General features: G+C 38.4%; 1 protein-coding gene across 22 annotated transcripts in view; it reads right to left on the bottom strand.

Annotated features, from left to right (window-relative positions):
- Positions 6,382 to 22,609, bottom strand: part of NEK1 (NIMA related kinase 1) — a 187,618-nt gene continuing 171,390 nt past the window's right edge. For all 22 annotated transcript variants that reach the window (XM_013982714.2, XM_021072842.1, XM_021072846.1 and 19 more), the window contains 5 exons: positions 21,415 to 21,566; positions 16,198 to 16,376; positions 15,114 to 15,244; positions 14,815 to 14,947; positions 6,382 to 7,616 (listed from right to left, as the gene is read on the bottom strand). In XM_013982714.2, the coding sequence (XP_013838168.1) occupies positions 7,603 to 7,616; positions 14,815 to 14,947; positions 15,114 to 15,244; positions 16,198 to 16,376; positions 21,415 to 21,566 (609 nt within the window). In that variant the 3' untranslated portion in view covers positions 6,382 to 7,602. The remainder of the gene's footprint in view (positions 7,617 to 14,814; positions 14,948 to 15,113; positions 15,245 to 16,197; positions 16,377 to 21,414; positions 21,567 to 22,609) is intronic.

Genomic DNA, 22,609 nt, shown 5'->3' with positions numbered 1-22,609 from the left:
AGATGACAATGATGCTAACGGAAAGCTACCACCATTGTTCATTAGGGAAATGAAAATCACAGTGAGATATCTCATTAGGGAAATGAAAATCACAGTGAGACACCTCTGTACACTCTCTAGAATGGTTAGACTATGGAGAGTGTATAGGAGAACTCATGTACTATTGGTAGATATATAAATGATATAATCACTTTGGGAAAACGAAGCATGTGCGGGTTTATACCAAATTTATTAATAATATTTAACAACTGGAAACAGCCTATGTCCATCAACATATAAATGGATAAACTGTGGCATATATGTAAAATGGAATACTACTTAGCAATAAATACAAATGAACTATTAATACAACATATTGGAGTCAAAAATGTGCTTTGTCAAAGAAGAGAAACAAAAGAACACATACTCTATGTTTCAATTCATTGAAAACTAGGAAAGATTAATCAGCACTGACAGAAAGCAGACCAGCAGTTCCCTGGGAATAGGTTGGGGGTGGGGGTCACTGAATAACTGAGACGAGAAAAACAACTTTGAGGGTGGGCAGTCTTCTATGTTTTTATTGTGAATTTGGTTACATTAAGTGTTTACTTTTGACAAAATTTATTATACTCAACACTTAGATGGTCATTCTCTTGTATGTATATTAGACCTCAAACAAGTTGATTTTTAAAAATGTATTAGACATACTAGGAATCCTTAAAATGCAACTCAAGCTCAAAAGAAAAAGCTACAGCTTTTTAGATAATACAATTAGGAAACAAGGACTGTAAAGCTGGTACTGTACATATATTCAAGCATTGAAATGCAAAAAACCTTGGGATAAATGGACAGGATTTTTACAGAGAAAATTTCCAACTTGTTTTACAACTCCATAGTACCCTAATGCCAAAACCACAAAGATACAGTGGGGGTGAAGGGTAAGGAAAGAAGTTGAGGAAAATAAAGGAAGAAGAGAAAAAGACAGAAATGAAAGAAAGGAGTGAGGGAGAGACGATTAAAAAAAAAGAAACTGCAAACAAATGTCCCTTATAAACTTAGACGCAAAAGTCTTTAAAAAAAATTTAGCAAATTAAATCCAACAGACCTTTAAAAATTGTAACACTGTATCCAAACCCAAAAGACTACACATTCTTTTTAAGTTGCACAAAGAACATTCTCCAGCTCAGACCACATGGTAGGCCACAAAAAAAAAAGTCTCAACAAATTTAAGAAAGAAATTATATCAAGCATTTTCCCAGTCATAACAGTATCAAAATAGAAACCAATTACAGGAACAAAAAACGAAAAATAGAACACATGGAGACTAAACAACATGCTACTTAAAAAAACCAATGATGAAGTCAAAGAAGAAATCAGAAAACACCTCAAGACAAAGGAAAATGGAAACCCAACACTCCAAAATCTACTGGATGCAGTAAAAGCAGTTCTAAGAGGGAAGTTCATAGTGACTGAAGTCTTCTTCAAGAAACAGGAAAATATTAAAATACACAACTTAGTAACAATGAAATATTAGAAAAGGAAGACAGAAATACAATACCTTTTAAAATTGCACCCCCAAAAATCAAAAACCTGGGAACACACCTGACCAAGGAGGTAAAGGACTTATATGCCGAGAACTATAAAACATTCATCAAGGAAATTAAAGAAGATGTAAAGAAATGGAAAGATAGGGGTTCCCATCGTGGCGCAGTAGTTAACGAATCCAACTACGAACCATGAGGTTGTAGGTTGATTCCCTGGCCTTGCTCAGTGGGTTAAGGATCTAGCATTGCCGTGAGCTGTGGTGTGGGTTGCAGAGGCGGCTCGGATCCCACATTGCTGTGGCTCTGGCGTAGGCCAGTGGCTATAGCTCCGATTGGACCCCTAGCCTGGGAACCTCCATATGCTGTGGGAGCGGCTCAAGAAAAGGCAAAAAGACAAAAAAAAAAAAAAGAAATGGAAAGATATTCCATGCTCCTGGGTTGGAAAAATTAATATAGTAAAAATGGCCATACTACACAAAGCAATCTACAGATTCAATGCAATCCCTATCAAATTACCCATGACATTTTTCACAGAATTAGAATGAACAATCCAAAAATTTATATGGAACCACAAAGGACCTAGAGTTGCCAAAACAATTCTGAAGAACAAAAACCAAGCAGGAGGCATAACTCTTTCAGACTTCAAGTAATATTACAAAGCCACAGTCATCAAGACAGTGAGCTGCTGGTACCAATACAGACATACAGACCAATGGAACAGAATAGAGAACCCAGAAATAAACCCAGACACCTATGGTCAATTAATCTTTGACAAAGGAGGCAAGAACATAAAATGGGGAAAAGACAGTCTTTTCAGCAAGCATTGCTGGGAAACCTGGACAGCTGCATGTAAATCAATGAAACTAGAACATTCCCTCACACCATGCATGAAGATATAACTCAAAATTGCTTAAAGACTTAAACATAAGACAAGACACCATCAAACTCCTGGAAGAGAACAAAACATTCTCTGACATTAACCTTAAGAACATTTTCTCAGGTCAATTTCCCAAAGTAACAAAAATAAGAGCAAAAATAAACCAATGGGACCTAATCAAACTGACAAGCTTTTGCACAGCAAAGGAAATAAAAAAATAAAACAAAAAGACAACTTATTGAATGGGAAAAAATAGTTTCAAATGATGCAACTGACAATGATGCAAACTCTACTTAAAAGAGACACATGCACCCGCATGTTCATTGCAGCACTATTCACAATAGCCAAGACATGGAAACAACCTAAATGTCCATCGACAGATGATTGGATTAGGAAGATGTGGTATATCTACACAATGGAATACTACTCAGCCATAAAAAGAACGACATAATACCATTTATAGCAACATGGGTGGAACTAGAGACTCTCACACTGAGTGAAATAAGTCAGAAAGAGAACGACAAATACTCTATGATAACACTTATAACTGGAATCTAATATACAGCACAAATGAACATTTCCACAGAAAAGAAAATCATAGACTTGGAGAATAGACTTGTGGCTTCCCAGGGGGAGAGGGAGGGAGCAGGAGTGATCAGGAGCTTGGGATTAATGGATGCAAACTATTGCTCTTGGAATTGATTTATAATGAGATCCTACTGTGTAGGACTGAAAACTATGTCTAGATACTTACACTGCAACACAACAATGGAAGGAAAAAGTATGTATACATGTACATGTAACTTGGCCCCCATGCTGTACAGTGGAAAATAAATAAATAAATAAAAATTAAATTAAATTAAAAAAAATCCTTCCCAGCAAACAAAAGTACAGAACCAGATGGCTTCACAGGAAATTCTATTAAACATTTAAGGGGGATCTAATACCTATCCTTGTTAAATTATTACAGAACTGCAGTAATCAAAACAGCATGGTACTAGCAACAGAAACACAGACATCAATGGAACAGAGAACCCAGAAATAAACCAATGCATCTATGTCAATTAATCTATGACAAAGGAGGCAAGAATGTAAAAGCAGTCTCTTCAACAAGTAGTGCTGGGAGAACTGTACAACTACATGTAGAACAGTGAGAACATCACATCACATACAAAAATAAACCCAAAATGAATTAAAGATCTAAATGTAAAACCAGAAGGCTTAGAACTCCTGCAAGAGAAACATAGGCAGAACAATCTTTAACAAAATCATACTACTATTTTTTGGGGGTCTCCTAAGGCAAAAAATAAAAGCAAAAACAAATAGGACCTAATTAAATTTAAAAACTTTTGCACAGCAAAAGAAACCATACATAAAACAAAAAGGTAACATTCAGAATGGGAGAAAATATTTGCAAATGATACAAATGATGAGGGGTTAATATCCAATATATGAAAACAGCTCATACAACTCAATATCAAAAAAGCTCCTAGGAGTTCCCATCATAGTTCAGTGGTAACCCAACTAGTATCCAGGAGGACACGACTAGTATCCTGCGTTGCTGTGGCTGTGGCTTGTTTTTACGGCTGCCCCTGCAGCACATGGAAGTTCCCAGGCAAGGGGTTGAATCGGAGCTGTAGCTGCTGGCCTGTGCCACAGCCACAGCAACATGGGATTCGAGCCACATCTGCAACTTATACCACAGCTCATGGCAATACTGAGCAAGGCCGGGGATCAAACTGCATCCTCCTGGATATTAGATTCATTTCCGCTGAGCCACGATGGGAACTCTGGAATGATGATTATTTTCTTTTGGCCCATTGAATATACCATTTCACTGTTTCATTACTACTATTGAACAGTCACTGTCACTCTTTAACATTCCTGTGAAGGTTGTATATCTTTTTATCTTCAACTTCTTTTAAGATTTTTCCTTTTGTCTTTAATGTTTTATTTTTATTTTTTAAATTTTCTTTTTTGTCTTTGTCTGTATCCATGGCATGCAGAAGTTCCTGGGGGCAGGGATCAAACCCATGCCACAGCAGCGACCCAGAGCTGGTGCAGTAACAACATCAGATCCTTAACCCACTGCACCACAAGGTAACTCCTGTCTTTGATTTTACAGTTTTACTCTGAAGACACTAGGCATGCATTTCTCTTTATCTTTCTTGAAATCCACTATGCTCCTTGAATCTTGGAATGGAGTGTTACAGTAGTTTGGAATATCTCTATTAACTTCACCCTTTTCTTCACTCTAGGACTCCAATCAAACAACATTAGACATTCTCACTTCATTCTCTTTCCTTCTCTTGTATACTTTCAATATTTTTCTCTCTGTGTGCTTTAAAATATGGATAATTTCTTCCAGTTTGTTAATTCTCTTTTCTGCCAATGTAATGTGCGGCCAAGCATGTCCACTCAGTTTTTAAATGTTGGTTATTGTATTTCTTATGCAAATGAATTCTCTTTGGTTCTTCATAGCCAACTTCACCTTTTAGTTCCAAAGATGGTAAAGTTTTTACAGATCCCACTCCTGCAATCTCCCACTTACAATGTCTTGATTTCTTGTGTACCATTTTATCTTAAACTGTGTGTCATCATTGCTCTTAAAATTTTATCTATGGTGCTTTTCAAGATACAAAATAAATGTGCCTTCCTTCAGAGAGGCACTGGAATGCCTTATGCCAGGTTCATGGGCACCACTGGTTGGGAACAACCTCAAATGATACTTGAGTCTAAAGCTCCCCAACCCACCCAGATTTTGGTGCTCAAGGTACAAAACCATTTGAGGTACTGGGCTGTGACTACAACTTCAAGGATTTTGATCCTTTTCTCTTCTCTTCCAACAGTCCCTGAGTTTTGGGTTTTCTCTCATGTGAGAATGCAGTCTTCCAAAGTCTCACCTTGACAGAGGGTTTCCTAAAGGATTCTCCAGTGTGGTGGATGCCTGGCCTGGCCTTTTGCCCCATTGCTCCATGAGCCCACTCCAGCCAAGGGTCAGGCACTGGACACATGCTCCAGGCAAAAGTGTCTCTTTCTTTCTACTATTCCACTCATCTCTGGGTTGAGGTTTTCTCCAAAGTGATGGCCTCACAATTCACCTTCACAGATGGCCTCTCCTGTTTTCAAGTGTGTATTAAACACACACATACACACACAATCTTGAAAGATTCATCAATAAAGTGATAAAGGGTAGAGTACAGGTTAACTTATAGATAAAAATCCAACTTTGTTTAGCATTCCAAAGTTATTTTCAATAGAGAGGTAAATCAGAATAGTGTGAATAGCGTGCGATTCCCAGAAACTGGGTATCTCCAAAGAATTCTAAATGCTTCAATGCTAAAAGTGCTTTTCCCTATTGAATCTATTCCTTTTTACTCTCTAGAGGAGACGAACTGTAAAAGAATGTGCAACAAATAGTACAGGGTGAGGCCTGGAGCTGGTCTAACCCTGGCCATCTACACAAGTGAACTCATTCATGTTACAACTCAGCGCCCTTACTTGTGCCATGCAGACAACACTCCCACAAACATTCTGTGACTCGATAGAGGTTTCCACACTTCTCCTCCAACACCTACAGCAGACCTCATTGAGCAGTAAGAAGCGTCTTCCCTACTGGCACAGACACCTTCCACAATCACATCCAGAGCCACTCACGACCAAGCAGCTGAAGAAAGGAGTTACCTACTATTTGTCATCCCTATTCCTTATAGATGACACCCTTTGAAATATGACTAAACAACTCCTTCTACTGTGTTATACTCTTACTTGCTTATCTAAGTTAGGAATTTAAAAATATCTCTTCCCCCAAATCTTCTCTCATCTTTTAGGATTGTAGCAAATTAAAGTACAGAATTCAAATATTCCTCTGGGGAAAAAAATAGAAATCTTCTGGTAAAATAATCAAAAGTATTCTCAGCTCTCTGTAAAAGCATCCTACTAATAAGAGTGCTAATAAATAAATGACAACCAATAGTGCACTTCAGGTAATAATATAAATTTAATAGTAATATCATAAAATAAACAAACATATAAAAATCAAGTATTGAGTTTTAGATGTTAGAAATAATATACATAATAAATTCAGCATAGTACTGATAGTGCTACAAGAGAAGGCTTTACTGTTCAGATTACAGATTATGCCCATTGGGCTGCTTTGTCCTCGGTTTCCAAAATTCCGTTTTTTATTACTGAAATATTTGGACTTCAGACAATCTGAATGATGTGACACCTGGCAAATTGCAGTTGAAGCCAAGTGACCATCATCTTAACGACCTAGCTAAACCATCTCACAGTGGAATTAAAGAAGGCAAACATTTCCCCCCTTCGGAATAATAGTTACCAAAACTGTCACAGTGTCAAAATAAAAATGATTCCTTTCTACTTTTGAATCTCAATTAAAAAGCACATGCATGAGAGGAAGTGGAAAACAAAAATGGCAACTGTATGATATATGCTAGGTCAATGTTAAAATTCACAGACTAATTTCTAGATATAACCTTCCTGGTTCTGGTCCTCACAGAGAAACAGAAGGAATGAACCAACTGTTTAAATATCAGGAAATATAATTTTTCTATGCTTTCATAATCAGATTTCTCAATGATTTCTAAGACTGTTTTATAGTCTGTTTCCATTAAGCTAGTTCAGGAAAAACACTGGTTGAAAAAGGACTTGGAATATAAACTTTAAGGCTAAAAATTCCATCTTTGAAATGCGAAGGTTTAAATAGAGCCCTTGACAAAGTTATTTAACCCAGAGTTGCTGGCCACAAAAACAAGTAGACAGAAAAAAAGGTCATACTTAAATACTTAAGCGAAAAATCAAAGGCAGGTCTTTCATAACAGAAGTAACTTTTCAACGTAAAGACATTTGCTGAAAGTAAAAGTTACCTTGCTGCCTGGCAAATCTTCCAAGTCCAGTCTGGTTCACTAGGTCTTACACTTTGGTTGGATGATTTAATAAAGTATATATTGTGTAGCAGGTAACTATAGAACACAACCAACAAAATAAAACAGATAAAAAACTAGATTTTTAATTGAAAAATGGCATATTTCTCCATCATTTTCATGCAATTAGAATGCCCATCTTAAATCAATGTTTCCTTCGTAAAGTATTGCTACATTTCCCACTGAAGTTTATTATTCTGATGAGCCAAAATTTAAATGCTTTTATTCAGTTGAGGATTAAAGAATGTTCTGAGGATTATTCATCATTATCTGTAGAAAAAAGAAGAAAATTTAATTCACTTCATTGAAAATCAAGTTATATATATTTATGTAGTAAAAGAAAATCCTTTGTCATGCTAAAAGAAAAGAGTGGTTTTAAATGCAGTTTTTATTATAACATCACATGCTCAGTGTCGAAAATCAGACAATACAATGAAGAATTAAGTGGGAAGCAAAAATCACCTCTAAGCCAAAGACAAGCAAAGCTAATAATTTTATATAAATCTTCCCAGACTGCTCTCCTAGACATACACAAACATGTTGTAAAAATTTTTTAAAAATGCAGCTTTGAGACAAGAGTTTTTTTCCCTTTAAAACACATAAGGGATGGAAAGATGGAGAAATAAGTGACAAAGCAAGATTATAAAATGTTAATGACAGAACCTGGGTGATGGGCATATGGATGGTAACTGTAGAGGTGTTTCAACATTTCCATATAATAAAATTCTACAATAAAACCTTGAAAAAGAATAAATCATGGCTATAGTCCAGGTCTCTTTCAATGGCTGTGTAGTATTTTTTTTAATGGATACGGTGTAATTATTTATTTGTTTGTTTTTTTATGGCCACACCTGCAGCATATGGAAGTTCCCAGGCTAGGGGATGAATTGGGACTGCAGCTGCCGCCTACACCACAGCCTCAGCAAAGTGAGATCCCAGCCTCATCTGAGACTACACCACACTCACGGCAACACCCAATTCTTAACCCACACTGAGTGAGGCCAGGGCTCAAACGTGCATTCCCATGGGTATTAGTTGGGTTCGTAACCTGCTGAGTCACAATGGGAACTCCCAGTATGATGTATTTAAATCAACCATTTGTATTTATAGACATTCTAGCTATTTCCAGTTTTTTATAAGTCTAAAAAAAAAAAAACCATTGGAATGAACTAAAAAGACTATTTAATTTAACCTCACATGACAATCACTATCATCCACACCCTAGCAACAGATTTTCCATTAAAACTGAAGTGTCAGAGTTCCTGTTGGGGCTCAGCAGATTAAGAACCTGACTAGTTCCTGGCTCCGCTCACTGGGTTTAAGGATCCAGTGTTGTGGTGAGCTGTGGTGTAGGTCACAGATGTGGCTTGGATATGGTGTTGCTGTGGCTGTGGTGTAGGCCAGCAGCTGCAGCTCCGATTCAACCCCTAGCCTGAAAATTACATATGCTGCAAGTGCAGCCCTTAAAAAACAAACAAAACCAACCAACCAAACAAAAACATGAACTGTCATCTCAAATCAGTGCTCTGCTTAAAAGCCTACACAGGCTCTGCAGCCTCAGGACAGACCCTGCACTCCTCCTGTGCCTGCAGAGACCTATAGGACCTGGCCTCCTAAGGGTTTCTAGGCTTGTCTGCTTCCACTGTCCACTTTCCCTGCTGCCCCATACTATACGCCTTGGTAGCCCTGCTCTGCTTCCCCTTCCTGAAGCTCAGCAGCTTGCATTCTCCATACATAAGGACACCTATGGACTTGGGGGCAAATCCCCACTTATCTCTCAAAGTCCAGCTCTAATGTCCTCTCCCCTGGGAAGAATGACCCTAACACTTTTTTTCCTTCCGATAAAGCAGAACTGTTACTTTATGCAACACATTTTATTCCTTCTGATGTTACATTTATCACTGTGTACTATAATTTACTTATTTATTACAATGACAAACTTTCAAACTGTCAGAAAAGTTTAGAGAATAAACTAATGAACACACAGGTACTTAACACCTAGAACTAGTAAGTTAACTTTTGGCTACACCGGTTTGTATAATTGATTTGGGAAAAAACACATTGCAGAGAGAGCATTCTTTTCCTATCTCAGTGCTTCTCTTCCTGCCTAGTATGTTATCAGTATTCTGAAATTGACGTGTACCCTTCCTTCCCTGGCTTCCCATATTTATTACATTCATGCCTACTCCTTTTAATAGAGAAATAAAACTGTGTTTAAATATCATACAAATGGGTACCATGTACCTACTTATTCAACTCATCATATTTTGGGGGCCTATCCACAGTGACAGATGAAAATTTCATTCCCTCACAATAACCGGTGTGCAGAATTTCATTACATAAACACAGCACAATATTCTATCTAAAATGATGGTAGACAGAAGGTCTGTGCTTCCTTCTTGAAATGTACAAGCTTGCACTGCTAAGACTGATGTTCTCCAAGAGGACCTGCTGGCCTTGGCCATTCCACCACTGTCTACAGTTGGCGCCTCCTCTCCTCGTGAAGTACATTTTTCAGAAATAATACCAAATAGTTCACACATTTTACTATCTCTATTTGACTTCTGGCTCTAGTCTAGTTAGTATCTAGTTAAGGACCAAGCAGCATTAATTTTACCAATAGGTATACCTGTGGAGCTTAGCAAATCCTCAATGAGGGAGTCTGAAAACTGTAGGTGCTTACCAAATCTGCACTGTGACAGCTGTGGGAGCTGTATACTATTGGTGCTCAGCATAACTGCACTGGGACAGTTGTGGGGGACTTGTATACTGTAGGTGCTTACCAAATCTTCACTATGACAGTCAGGGGAGTTGTATATTGTAGGCGCTTACCAAACCTTCACAGTGACAGTTTGGGTTGGGGGACTGAACAGTTTAGGTTGTCTTTTGAGGACTCAGCTAATTTCCAATTAAATGAAAGAGAAATGTGCTATAGACAATCTTATTTCCTTGTACACAGTGACCCTGACACCACTTTGGGTGCAGGAAATACAATTACTCATCCTCTCCCTCATCTGTGAGAACAAGCATGTTTATATATGTATGACTGGGTCACTATGTTGTACAGCAGAAAATGGCACAACACTGTAAATCAATTATATACTTTAATTTTTTAAAATCTTAAAAAAAAAAGAATGCCTAATCTTCAGTTTTTTAAAAAGGACTTTAACATAGTTATTCTAAATCCACTTGTTTAACATTTAACTATCTTATGATGAATAATACAAAAGAGCAAGTAGCTTTATTTGGAGAATTCAATATACATTTTAAGCCATCTTAGTGGGTTGGTATGTTTGGGTTGCTTTACCTTTTTCCTGGCTTGAGGAGTCACTGCCAGCGTTTTGGTCCAGCACTGGGGGTCCTGGGCCCCTCACTGTGAGAGTGCATCAGCTGTCTGACCAGTGGCACCTGGAGGAAACAGCCTTCTCTATAGGCTGGTGTCCTCTGAAGCCACTGGGTTGTCCCAGGAGGGTATCAATTCCACTGCACTGCTCAGGTGACTGTGGTGTTTTTCCATAGAAGGGGCAATAAATGCAAGTTCTCCAGATTTCTGCCAAACAACACTCATCCCCAAGCACAATGCTGATGGCTTAGGAATGAGTCCTGAAATGGTACCTACGAGAACTGCCTGAAGGATGAAGAGTCTGAATGAGAACAGAACTAGCCTGACACTCTCCAAGAGTCACTAAATGGAACCATTTTCCTGGACTCATGGCATTAACTTAACACTCTATCATAAGAAAGGGTCCAAGAAATCTAAATTCTGTAAAAATTACTGAGAATGTCTTCGGTCTACTACTGGACTGTTTTATAAAATGGGGTCCAAGATCGCAATTAAATCAGGAATACACGAGTTCCAGAAAATGTTTATTTTTCATATTTCCACTTGGATAAAAAGTCTTTTAATATGTAGGAAAAAACACATTGTATAGTAATAAGTCACAGCTGACAGTCATGTTCAAAGACTAGGACTTGAATTTTTCACTGACATAATATTTGGAGTCTGAAAACACATTTTCCCCTTTAAAGGAATCCACATGTCACTCAGGTTTAAGGAACACTGTGCTGGAGTCCCCTCTTTTTAAGACTCTTCAGAAATTTTTGTTTGTTTCAATACCAAAAATAGCTGTTCTCTGAGTAAACTGATGTGTTTTGTCCCATGAACTCTGTGTCTCATAGAATTAATTAGGTTTCCTGCCTTGTTAGGAAGATTAGCACCCGATTTGTGAACTACTTTCCCAAAGTGCAGACTCTCTGAACAGGAACTTTGTATTCCTATTTCAACTTGGCTTAATGTTACATTGCTTGGATTTATTTGCCCGATATGCTGACTTTCCCAAATGTTTCTTTTTAACTTAATTTCATTTTGTCTTTTTTCATTTTATTATTATTACATTTTAATGCAATCAAACTTTTTTGGGGGAGGGGACAAGATGGCATAGAAATAAATCTTAAGAAAATTTACATTGCCTGAAATCAGATTGTTATCATTGTACAACTACAGATGTGATAAATTCAATTGAGTAATTTAAAAAAAATGGAAAAAAAGAAAATCTAGGCCAATAAAAAAAAAAATTACATTGCCAAAATTAAGAATCACCATTTAAAGCCTCGACTTCAGTCTACAAATCATAACTTTAAAGAAGTAAATAATTTTTGACAAATATTCTAGAAGTGAATTCTTATCTAAAATATTCAGACTCATTTTACAAATATGTTAAAAATTAGGCTGATTACCACACAGTGAGATACTTAAAAAGACCACCTCTTTTTTTTTTTTTGTCTTTTTGCCTTTTCTAGGGCCGCTCTTACGGCATATGGATGTTCCCAGGCTAGGGGTTGAATCAGAGCTGCAGCCACTGGCCTACGCCAGAGCCACAGCAATGTGGGATCCGAGCCACATCTGCGACCTATACCACAGCTCATGGCAACGCCAGATCCTTGACCTGCTGAGTAAGGCCAGGGATCAAACCTGCAACCTTATGGATCCTAGTCCGATTCGAGCCACAACAGGAACTCCAATTTTTTTTTTTGAAGATCATTTATTGTTTATCTTGATTATCCATTTCATTCACTAAACTTGGTTACAAGTGACTTCAAGCTTTTTCCACAAAAAATTTCAATGATCTCAGGATAGAATTGTACCAAAAAGGACAATCAAAAGAATTCTGCACATAAGCTGTCAGGGAAATCCTAAAAGAAAAGTTTTAGGATATTCTGTGTAATGGAACATCTTCATCATTAAATCTGTATCTCTCCTTGGAAAAAACTATATATCTACTTGGGTAATTTCTTTCTTTTCTTTTCTTTTCTTTTTTTTTCTTTTTTTTTTTTTTGTCTTTTTGCCTTTTCTAGGGCCACTGCCGCAGCATATGGAGGTTGCCAGGCTAGGGGTCTAATCAGAGCTGTAGCCGCCGGCCTACACCACAGCCACAGCAATGTGGGATCCAAGCCGCATCTGCAACCTACACCATGGCTCACGGCAATGCTGGATCCTTTAACCCACTGAGCAAGGCCAGGGACCGAACCCACAACCTCATGCTTCCTAGTCAGATTCATTAACCACTGCGCCACGATGGGACCTCCCTTGGGTAATTTCTTATATTTTTTCCCCAAAGTGGTATTATTTTATTGTCTTTTAACTTTTTTTTAAATAAAAAAGAGCTGCTTTGATAGATGTTTCTATTGATAGATCACATAGCAAGCACCATTACTGAGAAACATGATTCTGCTTTTGCCCGTCCACCTGAGGGAATCCCAGCTTCTAAGGGGCAAGGAGGGCATGAAGGCCCTGACCGCTGGCACCTGCACAGGCCTGGCCACACTCAATCCAGCCCTGCTGCCAGTAGCCTGGATTTACTCTGTCAGCTTAAAAGAAAAGTAATGAAAATATATGGGTTTGTACCTGAGGATTTTCCAGTTTCCATTTAACAACTATTAGAATTCAAACAAGACCTTACTTCCATGAAAACAACTCAAGAAACAATGTAAATAAGTCTACATAACCTTACAGTCTCTACCCAAATAGAAAACATTCTTAAATTCTGATTTTAGCAAACTTAATTTCTCATGAGTCAAAATAGCGAATATTTCTATGAAAATCCTAGCTCTGATATACTTGAAGTCAAATTCCTACGAACATCACCTCACACCCAAGTGCATTGACCACTTCCAATCAGACCCCACTTGCCACATGGCTATCCCAGTTGTCGACACTGCCACGGCCGGACAGGACTCTGCAGAGCACTCTGTCACTGTTCTGGGTTTGCCAGTGCCAACCTTCACTGCTGTCCTCTATATGTTTTAAACACTTCAAGGTGTCTAATCACAGGGACAAGTTTTCAACAGGAAGCTTCTAATACGCTCAGTTTAACCCTAACACATACCAACCGCTGGTCTGTTCCCTTTTCCCCACAAGTCACGCCATCTATTTTTCTGTCCACTTTTCCCTGCCCAAGCTCCCTGCTCTAATTCCCATTGCACTGAAAACATTTCAGAATGAATTTTTTTTTTTCTTTTAATGGCCACACCTGTGGCATATGGAAGGAAGTTCCCAGGCTAGAGGTCGAATTGGAGCTGCCCACAGCCACAGCAACGTGGGATCTAAACTGCATCTGTGACCTGTGACCAGTTTTGGGCAACACCAGATCCTTAACCCACTGAGCGAGGCCAGGGATTGAACCTGTGTCCTCACAGACACTTTGTTGGGTTTTTAACCTGCCGAGTCATGACAGAAACTCCCAGAATGAGCATTTTAATGTACAGATTTACACTTTCTTTCCTATGTTTATAAGTAAACCATAAACTACATGTTAAGCACAGACTTTGCCCTTTAGTGTTCACAGAAATGAAGTGCCAGGCACACAGCAGCCTCAATAAACACTCTGAAACCTATCACAGCACTCGAGGTGGAGAGCAGCTCCCCATTTCATGGCAAAGATGACTGAGACCAGTCACTTGGTGTCATGTCAACAGGTTCTCATGGAGTCAGGATTCTAACCCTGGTCTCTAGGTTCTATTCTTAGTGGTCTTGACCAATCTGAAAACTCGTTTTTAACTTTAGTAACTTTCAATTCCACTTATTCTGAAGAGAAGAGATTACATTCGGTACTAATTTAGGAAAAACTTTATATATTGCTGAAGCATATGTGTTTAAAAGTTTAATTTTACCTCCTTGATAAGAAAGTATTTTAATTTCCAGAGCTGTTCAATAAGTAGCTTTTTAAAAAATCTCATCAAATGTTATTTAGAAATTAAAATACTGATTTAACAAATGTGAACCAACACAGTTTATGCCAGAATCAGTAATAGAAAAGGACAGGGTTAACTTTATAATTGCTTAAAAGTAGCATATAAAATTCCAATGTAGATTTCACTAAAATGCATGTGATAGAAGCTCATCAATTTACATCTGTCCTTTTATTTTCTGCACATTTATTTAAAATGCACAGGTATGAGGAAATCTTACCTTCCTGATAGGCTCCATCTGCCATGACCAAGTGAAGAATCTTAGCGTAAAGATGCTGATGCTCACTTCCCAAAAGGTCCTCAGCTACTGTCGAACAAATCTCAATGTTTTCATCTTCATCTTCATGAACAGCCTACACCAAATTTCCAAATGTAAGTTGATAATTGAATGCTAACCTTCTCTAACTAGAGACTTTATTATACATAATAAAACTATTGACAATAAAAATCACAGACATTTCACTGGTAAATCAAACAGCATATTTCAAAATTAAATGTTTTAACTGACACTTTACTTACCTTTATTTTCTCATAAACCTCAAAGAATTTTTCAAAGCCTATTTCCTGCTCCAGGTGAAGCCTGAGCTCCTCTAAATGGTTAAAGACACTATCATATTCACATTCGCTGGTTATCTCACCATCACTGTTATCTAAAAAACATAAATTAAAAAGATATTTTATGATTTAAAAGACTAAAATAATTTTTACCCTAAATCAATTCAAATTTTGTGACAAGTGAATTTGTCACTGAAATATACTGCTTGTATTTTCAATTTTTTTTTAGTTAAAAAAATTGCTTTTTGGCTGCGCCCACAGCATGTGGAAATTTCGGGGCCAGGGATCAAACCTAGGCCAAAGCAGTGGCAATGCCAAACCCTTAACCATTAGGCCACCAGGGAATTCCAGACCACCTGTACTTTCAATATAAAGTTTTGTCATCATAATATTTGTCATTTATTCAGGTAACCAATGTATGTATATATAAATTTGTCTTAACAAGAATGTTACTATAGAAATCTTTTCTTCTTATAGACACAAATAGTAAATCAGGTTAAAATAAAAACATTCCCATATAAATAAGAACATTCATATATTCTGCATCAAGATAATCAACCCTACTATTTTTTAGAAGTTGATGTTAAACACGGGCCGAACCATGAAAGAGCATGCAGAAAGTGGATGACCTAAGATACATATCATAAAACTTGGAAAGTACCTAAAAAGTATAATAAATGCTTTATGTTTTATATCATGTACATGCTTAAGATAGTTCGAAAAATTCTAGCAAAAGACTAAATTACTCTAAAATCATTCCTTTACACATTAGCTCTTCTTCCCAAATAAATCGTTATTCAAATACACACATTTTCTATGCATCTCAGGATTGATAATATGAACAAGGAATTGTTACCAGACCAAAAAAAGAGTGTCAAGGTTTTAAAAACTGCTTTTAGTATTACTCCTGCTGGTTAACCACTGCATGTGGAAGCGCTTTGTGTGTATGAACACATGGAAGGGAATGGGTGGAAGTCAGAGGTGCAGGGCAGGCTACAGTCCTATTCAAAGCTGGAGATGGCTCACATCAGAGGTCAGAAAGACGCACCTGAGTGCCACTCCTCATTGAGCGCGCTCCCACTGCTGGGGTTGTCATCCTCGTCCCCCGCATCTGGCCCGTTGGCGGCCTGCTCCGCGTCGCTGGAGTCCTCGCCAGGCTGCTCCCGAAGCAGCTGCTCCATGGAGGCCTGCAGCTCTTGTAAATCCGTGTCAGCCTCTTCAAACACACTGGAATTTAAAAATTAAACATTACCCAAACTTCACCTTATTCTGAAATTTCACTTCAACTCAATATGCGTATGTTCCTTTCTACTTAAAAGTACTCAAAGAGGATGAAATCTGAAAAACACATAGTTTTTACAAAGGAAGTGAGGATTCACACAACTGACAAAGCACACAGCACTCACTCTGAGACATATAAACTAGAAAATGACTTGTTTAAATGATCCTGATTCAGTGAAGAGAATCACAAGACTAACAATATGATTAACCGCTTAAATTCTGAAAGAACATTTCAATATTTAAGAACCAGACTAAAGAGGCGTTCCACTTGCTTTCTAAAACAAACAACACTCAAACAATTTTCTTTCCCACAGTTCTGAGGATTCAGCAGAACCTTGGTGTGTACGCAGGAGAGTTGCACACCAGCTTCATTGGGGGCCTTGCTCAGAGGAGTGAGTCTTACTTTCATGCAGTTACAGATGCTGAGGTGAACTGATTTATGCAAATAATATCTTAGGTTCACGTAATACCTTAAATTTTAAAGCAGTTTAGACTCTAATCAAATAAACAAATATTTACTGAAGAACTAAAACATAAATACTATTACGTAAGACCTTACATAAAATTTTCATTAATAGAAACATAAAATAATTTTAATGTAGAAATATCTTTATTTTGTACTTATGTATACAAACTGCCACACTTTGACTTTGCAAGCAGCTATAGAAAAGCAAACATCTCCCAGGTATGCAAGGATTCTTTAATATCCGAAAATCAATCAGTGTGATACACCACATTAACAAACTGAAGAATAAAAACCATATGATCTGTTGAGCCTTTGACAATCCAACACCCATTTCTGCTGAAAACCCTTCAGAAAGTGGACATAGTGGGAACCTACCTCAACATAATAAAGGCCATATATGACAAACCTGGAGCTAACACCATTCTCAATGGTGAGAAGCTGAAAGAATTCCCAATGAGATCAGGAATAAGACAAGGATGTCCGCTTTCACCACTAGTATTCAACATAGTTTTGGAAGTCCTAGCCACGGCAATCAGAGAAGTAGAAAAAATAAAAGGAATCCAAACTGGAAAGGAAGAAGTAAACATATCACTATTTGAAGACGACATGATACTATACCCAGAGAATCCTAAAGACTACCAGAAAACTGTTAGAGCTCATCAATGAATTTGGCAAAGTCACAGGATACAAAATTAATACACAGAAATCAACTGCATTTCTATACACTAACAATGAAAGATCAGAAAGAGAAATTAGGGAAGCAATCCTATTTACCATTGTATCAAAAAGAATAAAATACTTAGGAATAAACCTACCTAAAGAGACAAAAGACCTGTACTCTGAAAACTATAAGATACTGATGAAATAAATCAAACATGACACAAACAGATGGAAAGACATACCATCTCTTGGCTTGGAAGAGTCAATATTATCAGGAGTTCCCATCATGGCACAGTGGAAATGAATCTGACTAGGAACCATGAGGTTGCGGGTTCAATCTCTGGCTTCGCTCAGTGGGTTAAGAATCTGGCGTTGCCATGAGCTATGGTATAGGTCACAGATGTGGCTCAGATCTGGCATTGCTGTATCTGTGGTGTAGGCCGGCGACTACAGCTCCGATTTGACCCCTAGCCTGGGAACCTCATATACCACAGAATCGGCCCCAAAAAGACAAAAAGAAAAAAAATTATCAAAATGACTATACTACCCAAGGCAATCTACAGATTCAATGCAATCCCTATCAAGTTACCAAGGACATTTTTCACAGAACTCAAACAAAATATGTTAAAGTTTGTTTGGAAGCACAAAAGACCCAGAATAGCCAAAGACATCCTGAAAAAGAAAAATGAAGCAGGAGGAATCAGGCTCCCTGTCTTCAGACTACACTACAAAGCTACAGTCATCAAAACTGTATGGTACTGGCAGAAAGACAGAAATATAGATCAGGGGAACAGGATAGAAAGCCTAGAATTAAACCCACGCACCTACAGCCAACTCATCTATGACAAAGGAGGCAAGAATATACAATGGAGAAAAGACAGCCCCTTCAATAAGGGGCTGAGAAAACTGCACAGCCACATAGAAAAGAATGAAATTAGAATACTCCCTAACACCATACACAAAAATCAACTCCAAATGGATTAAAGACCTAGATATAAGACCAGACACTATAAAACTCTTAGAGGAAAAGACAGGCCAAACCCTCTCTGACATAAGCGATAGCAACATCTTCTCAGGTCTACCTCTCAGACTAATGACAATAAAAACAAAAATAAACAAATGGGACGTAATTAAACTTAAAAGTGTCTGCGCAGCAAAGGAAATCCTAAATAAAATGAAAACACAACCCACAGAATGGGAGAAAATCTTTGCGAATGAAGCGACTGACAAGGGATTCATCTCCAAAATTTATAAACACCTCCTACTGCTCAATACCAAAAAAACAAACAACCCCATCAAAAAATGGGCAGAAGATCTAAACAGACAATTCTCCAAAGACATACAGATGGCCAAAAAACACATTTCAACATCACTTGTTACTAGAGAAATGCAAATCAAAACCACTATGAGGTACCACCTTACATCAGCCAGAATGGCCATCATCAAAAGGTCTATAAACAATAAGTGCTGGAGAGGGTGTGGAGAAAAAAGAACCCTAGTACGCTGTTGGTGGGATTGTAAATTGGTGCAACCACTGTGGAAAACAGTATGGAGATGCCTCAGAAAACTAAAAATAGAATTACCATTTGATCCAGCAATCCCACTCCTGGGCATCAATCCAGAGAAAACCATGACTCTCAAAGACACATGTACTCTGATGTTCATTGCAGCACTATTTTCAATAGCCAAGACATGGAAACAACCTAAATGTCCACTGACAGAGAAGTGGATCAAGAAGATGTGGTACATATACACAATGGAATATTACCCAGCCATTAAAAGGAAAGAAATAATGGCATTTGCAGCAATATGGATGGACCTAGAAATTATCATGCTAAGTGAAGTCAGTCAATGAGATATCAACATCAAATGCTGTCACTTACATGTGGAATCTAAAAAAAAGGACACGATGAACTTCTTCTTTTTTCTTTTTTTTTTTGGCTTTTCTTGAGCCACTCCTGCAGCATATGGAGGTTCCTAGGCTAGGGGTCTATTCAGAGTTATAGCCACCGGCCTATGCCACAGCCACAGCAACGCGGGATCTGAGCTGCATCTGCGACCTACACCACAGCTCATGGCAACGCCAGATCCTCAACCCACTGTGTAAGGCCAGGGGTCGAACCTGAAACCTCATGGTTCCTAGTTGGATTCGTTAACAAAAAATTATCTTGTGCCACGACGGGAACTCCCACAGTGAACTTCTTTGCAGAACAGATACTGACCCATAGACTTTGAAAAACTTATGGTTTCCAAATGAGTCAGGTTGTGGGGATACACTGAGGGTTTGGGATGGAAATGCTATAAAATTGGGTTGTGATAATTGTTGTACAACTATAAATGTAATAAAATTCATTGAGTAATTTAAAAAAAAGAAAGAAAAACAAACATCTAATTAGAATGAGAAAGAGAGATAAGATTAATCTTTTGGATCATCCTTCTAGTAGCATTTAACTTAATATTTAATTAGAAGACTAACATCCCATGCCATCTGCTAAGTGACCAGGCATTAAGCTGTTGGTAACACCTTCCTGTGGAGGAACTAGTGGCTGTCACGGGTGGTATTAAAGCAAGTGGGCCACTAGATATCCCCTTGGCAGAAAAACATGAGAACAGTAAGATCTTCTGTGAAATGAGCAATCAAAAAATTATCTTGGGGACTTTAATACTTGGCCCTAAATTTGTTTTTCAGTAGGATTTCTTCATTATATGATCTTGAGTAAAGTTTTGATAAAAAAAGCCACATATTTTCCAGAGAAAAATGTCAAGTAAAATTCCCCTATATGGATATGAAATAACTTACTTAAAAAAACCTTGGTTTTCAAATTTTTAAAATAATATTAAAAGTTTCTAACTTAAATTTTAAAATAAAATTGTGTAATCAACTAGTAATTAAAAGAATACAAGCCACAGTTCACTCAGATAAAAAATGATGACCGGCTTCTACTGTGATACAATGGGATTGGTGGCATCTCTGGAAGCACTAGGACACAGAGTCGACCCCCAGTCTGGCACACTGGGTGAAGGATTCAGCATTGCTGCAGCTGTGGCATAGACTGCAATTGCAGCTTGGATCAGATCCCTGGCCCGGCAACTCCATATGCTATGGGGCAGCCAAAAAAAGAAGAAAAGAATAATAACATTTTGCAACCCTTTCCCTGGTGACTTGAATAGGCTGCTCCAATACTCTGGCTTTACTTCCCCAGAAAGACTGGCGCCTGTGCATGATGCGCTGAGAAGATGACAGACATCAGAGAAGATGAAGGATCTTACTGTCCAGGCAGCAGCTTGTAGGAGTATGGGCAAAATCTCCCTCTGGGGTTCTAGGTTCCTCAAGAATCAGCAAGAAAGGAATTTTGTGAAAGCAATTAAGTTACATGTAGAACTCATATGTGAGCAGACACACACACACAAAACCATTCTACCTGAGAATTCCCCATGGCCACAATTTTGCAGTAACACAGCAGGAAACAGATGTAGACAGGGAGCTCTGGCCAGCTTCACAACTGCCACCACAGTCACTGCACCATGTGACATCACATCATTAACAGTCACCATCCTGCTGACATTCATTCCATGAAGCACTGCGATGGGTGCTCAGTGGCAAGTGAAGCAGAGAACACTGCAGTGACCTTGCCATGACAGCCCTCAGGGAAGGTTAAGTTCAAGAACTTAGAGGCAGTGACACATATCAAAGCTTACTCGACTGTACTCTAAATACACTGTAAAAAAGTTAAAGGAATAGTGAAAAGTCAGCTACAGATCATGTTCGAAACTGTGTGGCTAAATCACCATCTCTAGAATTTGTGTAAATTCAGAAATTCTTTGAGTGTTGGAATCTATGGATGCTGCTGTGCTCACATGTCTTCAGAGTCAGAAGGGCCTTCTTTGATGTGCTCATCTTCCATCTCATCCATTCCAAGACTGTCCTGACGTACATCTCCCACAGTGGGGACGTCCATCAGTGTTCTGAACAGCTTCGAGAGGTCGGGAAGTGAACACGTCCTCAACAGCTAGAAAAAGGCGACAGATTTCTTATTAGGAGAAAGAATTAAAATGAGAGAAATAAATCAAGAGACTGGAGCTAATAATAATTTTGTTATTGATAGACATGCTTCAGTCATACATTTAGAGCTAGAAGCTTCAGGGCTGACTTGTCTAGGGTGAGACTCTATTGCTTTTGAACTTCAGCTCAGCATTTTTTCAGTGATGAAACTAAGCTCGCCAGCTCTGCCAGGGTTCCAACCTGGAACTGCCTTTCCTGGGGGCATGTGTAGGGTGGGATGAAATGAGTCAGGACCATCTCACTCACGGCCCAGCTCTCCCTCTGCTGCAGCATCTCTGAGTCCTCCTCTCAGTCGCCAATGTCCAATGCTGCCCATATATTTCCCCAAACTTGGCTAAGCACCACCACAGGTAACTGATGGCCCTTTGTGTCACTTTATCCTAAGAGATGCTGGATGTTTAAGTCAAGGGCCTCAAATTACTGCAAAGAGCCCCCTCTGGCTCTTCTGGGCAATGGACTAAGAGACAAACCTTTCCCTCCAGAACAGATGGCTGAGAAGATAGACATCACGATGTTCACAATGAGAAGCATCTGGAGCAGCAGGGAGAGAAGGAAATTGGTGCATGGAAATAGAAGCTGCTTAAAATGTGGATTTGTGTTGGATAAGATCAGGATAACAGGAGTGGCCTCTGTCCACTGCCCTTTCAACATCAAAATGTGATGGATGACAGGGCCATGACTCACACATCTCCAGAAGTCGGGCCTAGGGGCTGGGTCAACCCTGAAGCAAACTGTAAGATCTGAAACATGACTCCTAAGGCCCCTGATAAGAACCCAGCACCAGATGGGAGACTGTGCAGAAAAACCAATGTTTAGCATATTAATGAAAATTTATGCACTTGGCCTATTTTATTGGTACAATCTGTTTTTGAGAATAAAAGAGAATAGATTTCTATTATTTGAATATAATTTGCATATTATAGCACTTGAAAGGGAAAAAAATGGTTATGAGCTACAAGATGGTGCAGATACATTGCAGGGTAAAGCGCT

This window comes from Sus scrofa, chromosome 14, assembly GCF_000003025.6.
Source record: "Sus scrofa isolate TJ Tabasco breed Duroc chromosome 14, Sscrofa11.1, whole genome shotgun sequence".
Classification (NCBI taxonomy): Eukaryota; Metazoa; Chordata; class Mammalia; order Artiodactyla; family Suidae; genus Sus; species Sus scrofa.
The sequence above is the reverse complement of the archived record's forward strand: the minus strand, read 5'-3'. Positions and strand labels throughout refer to the sequence as shown.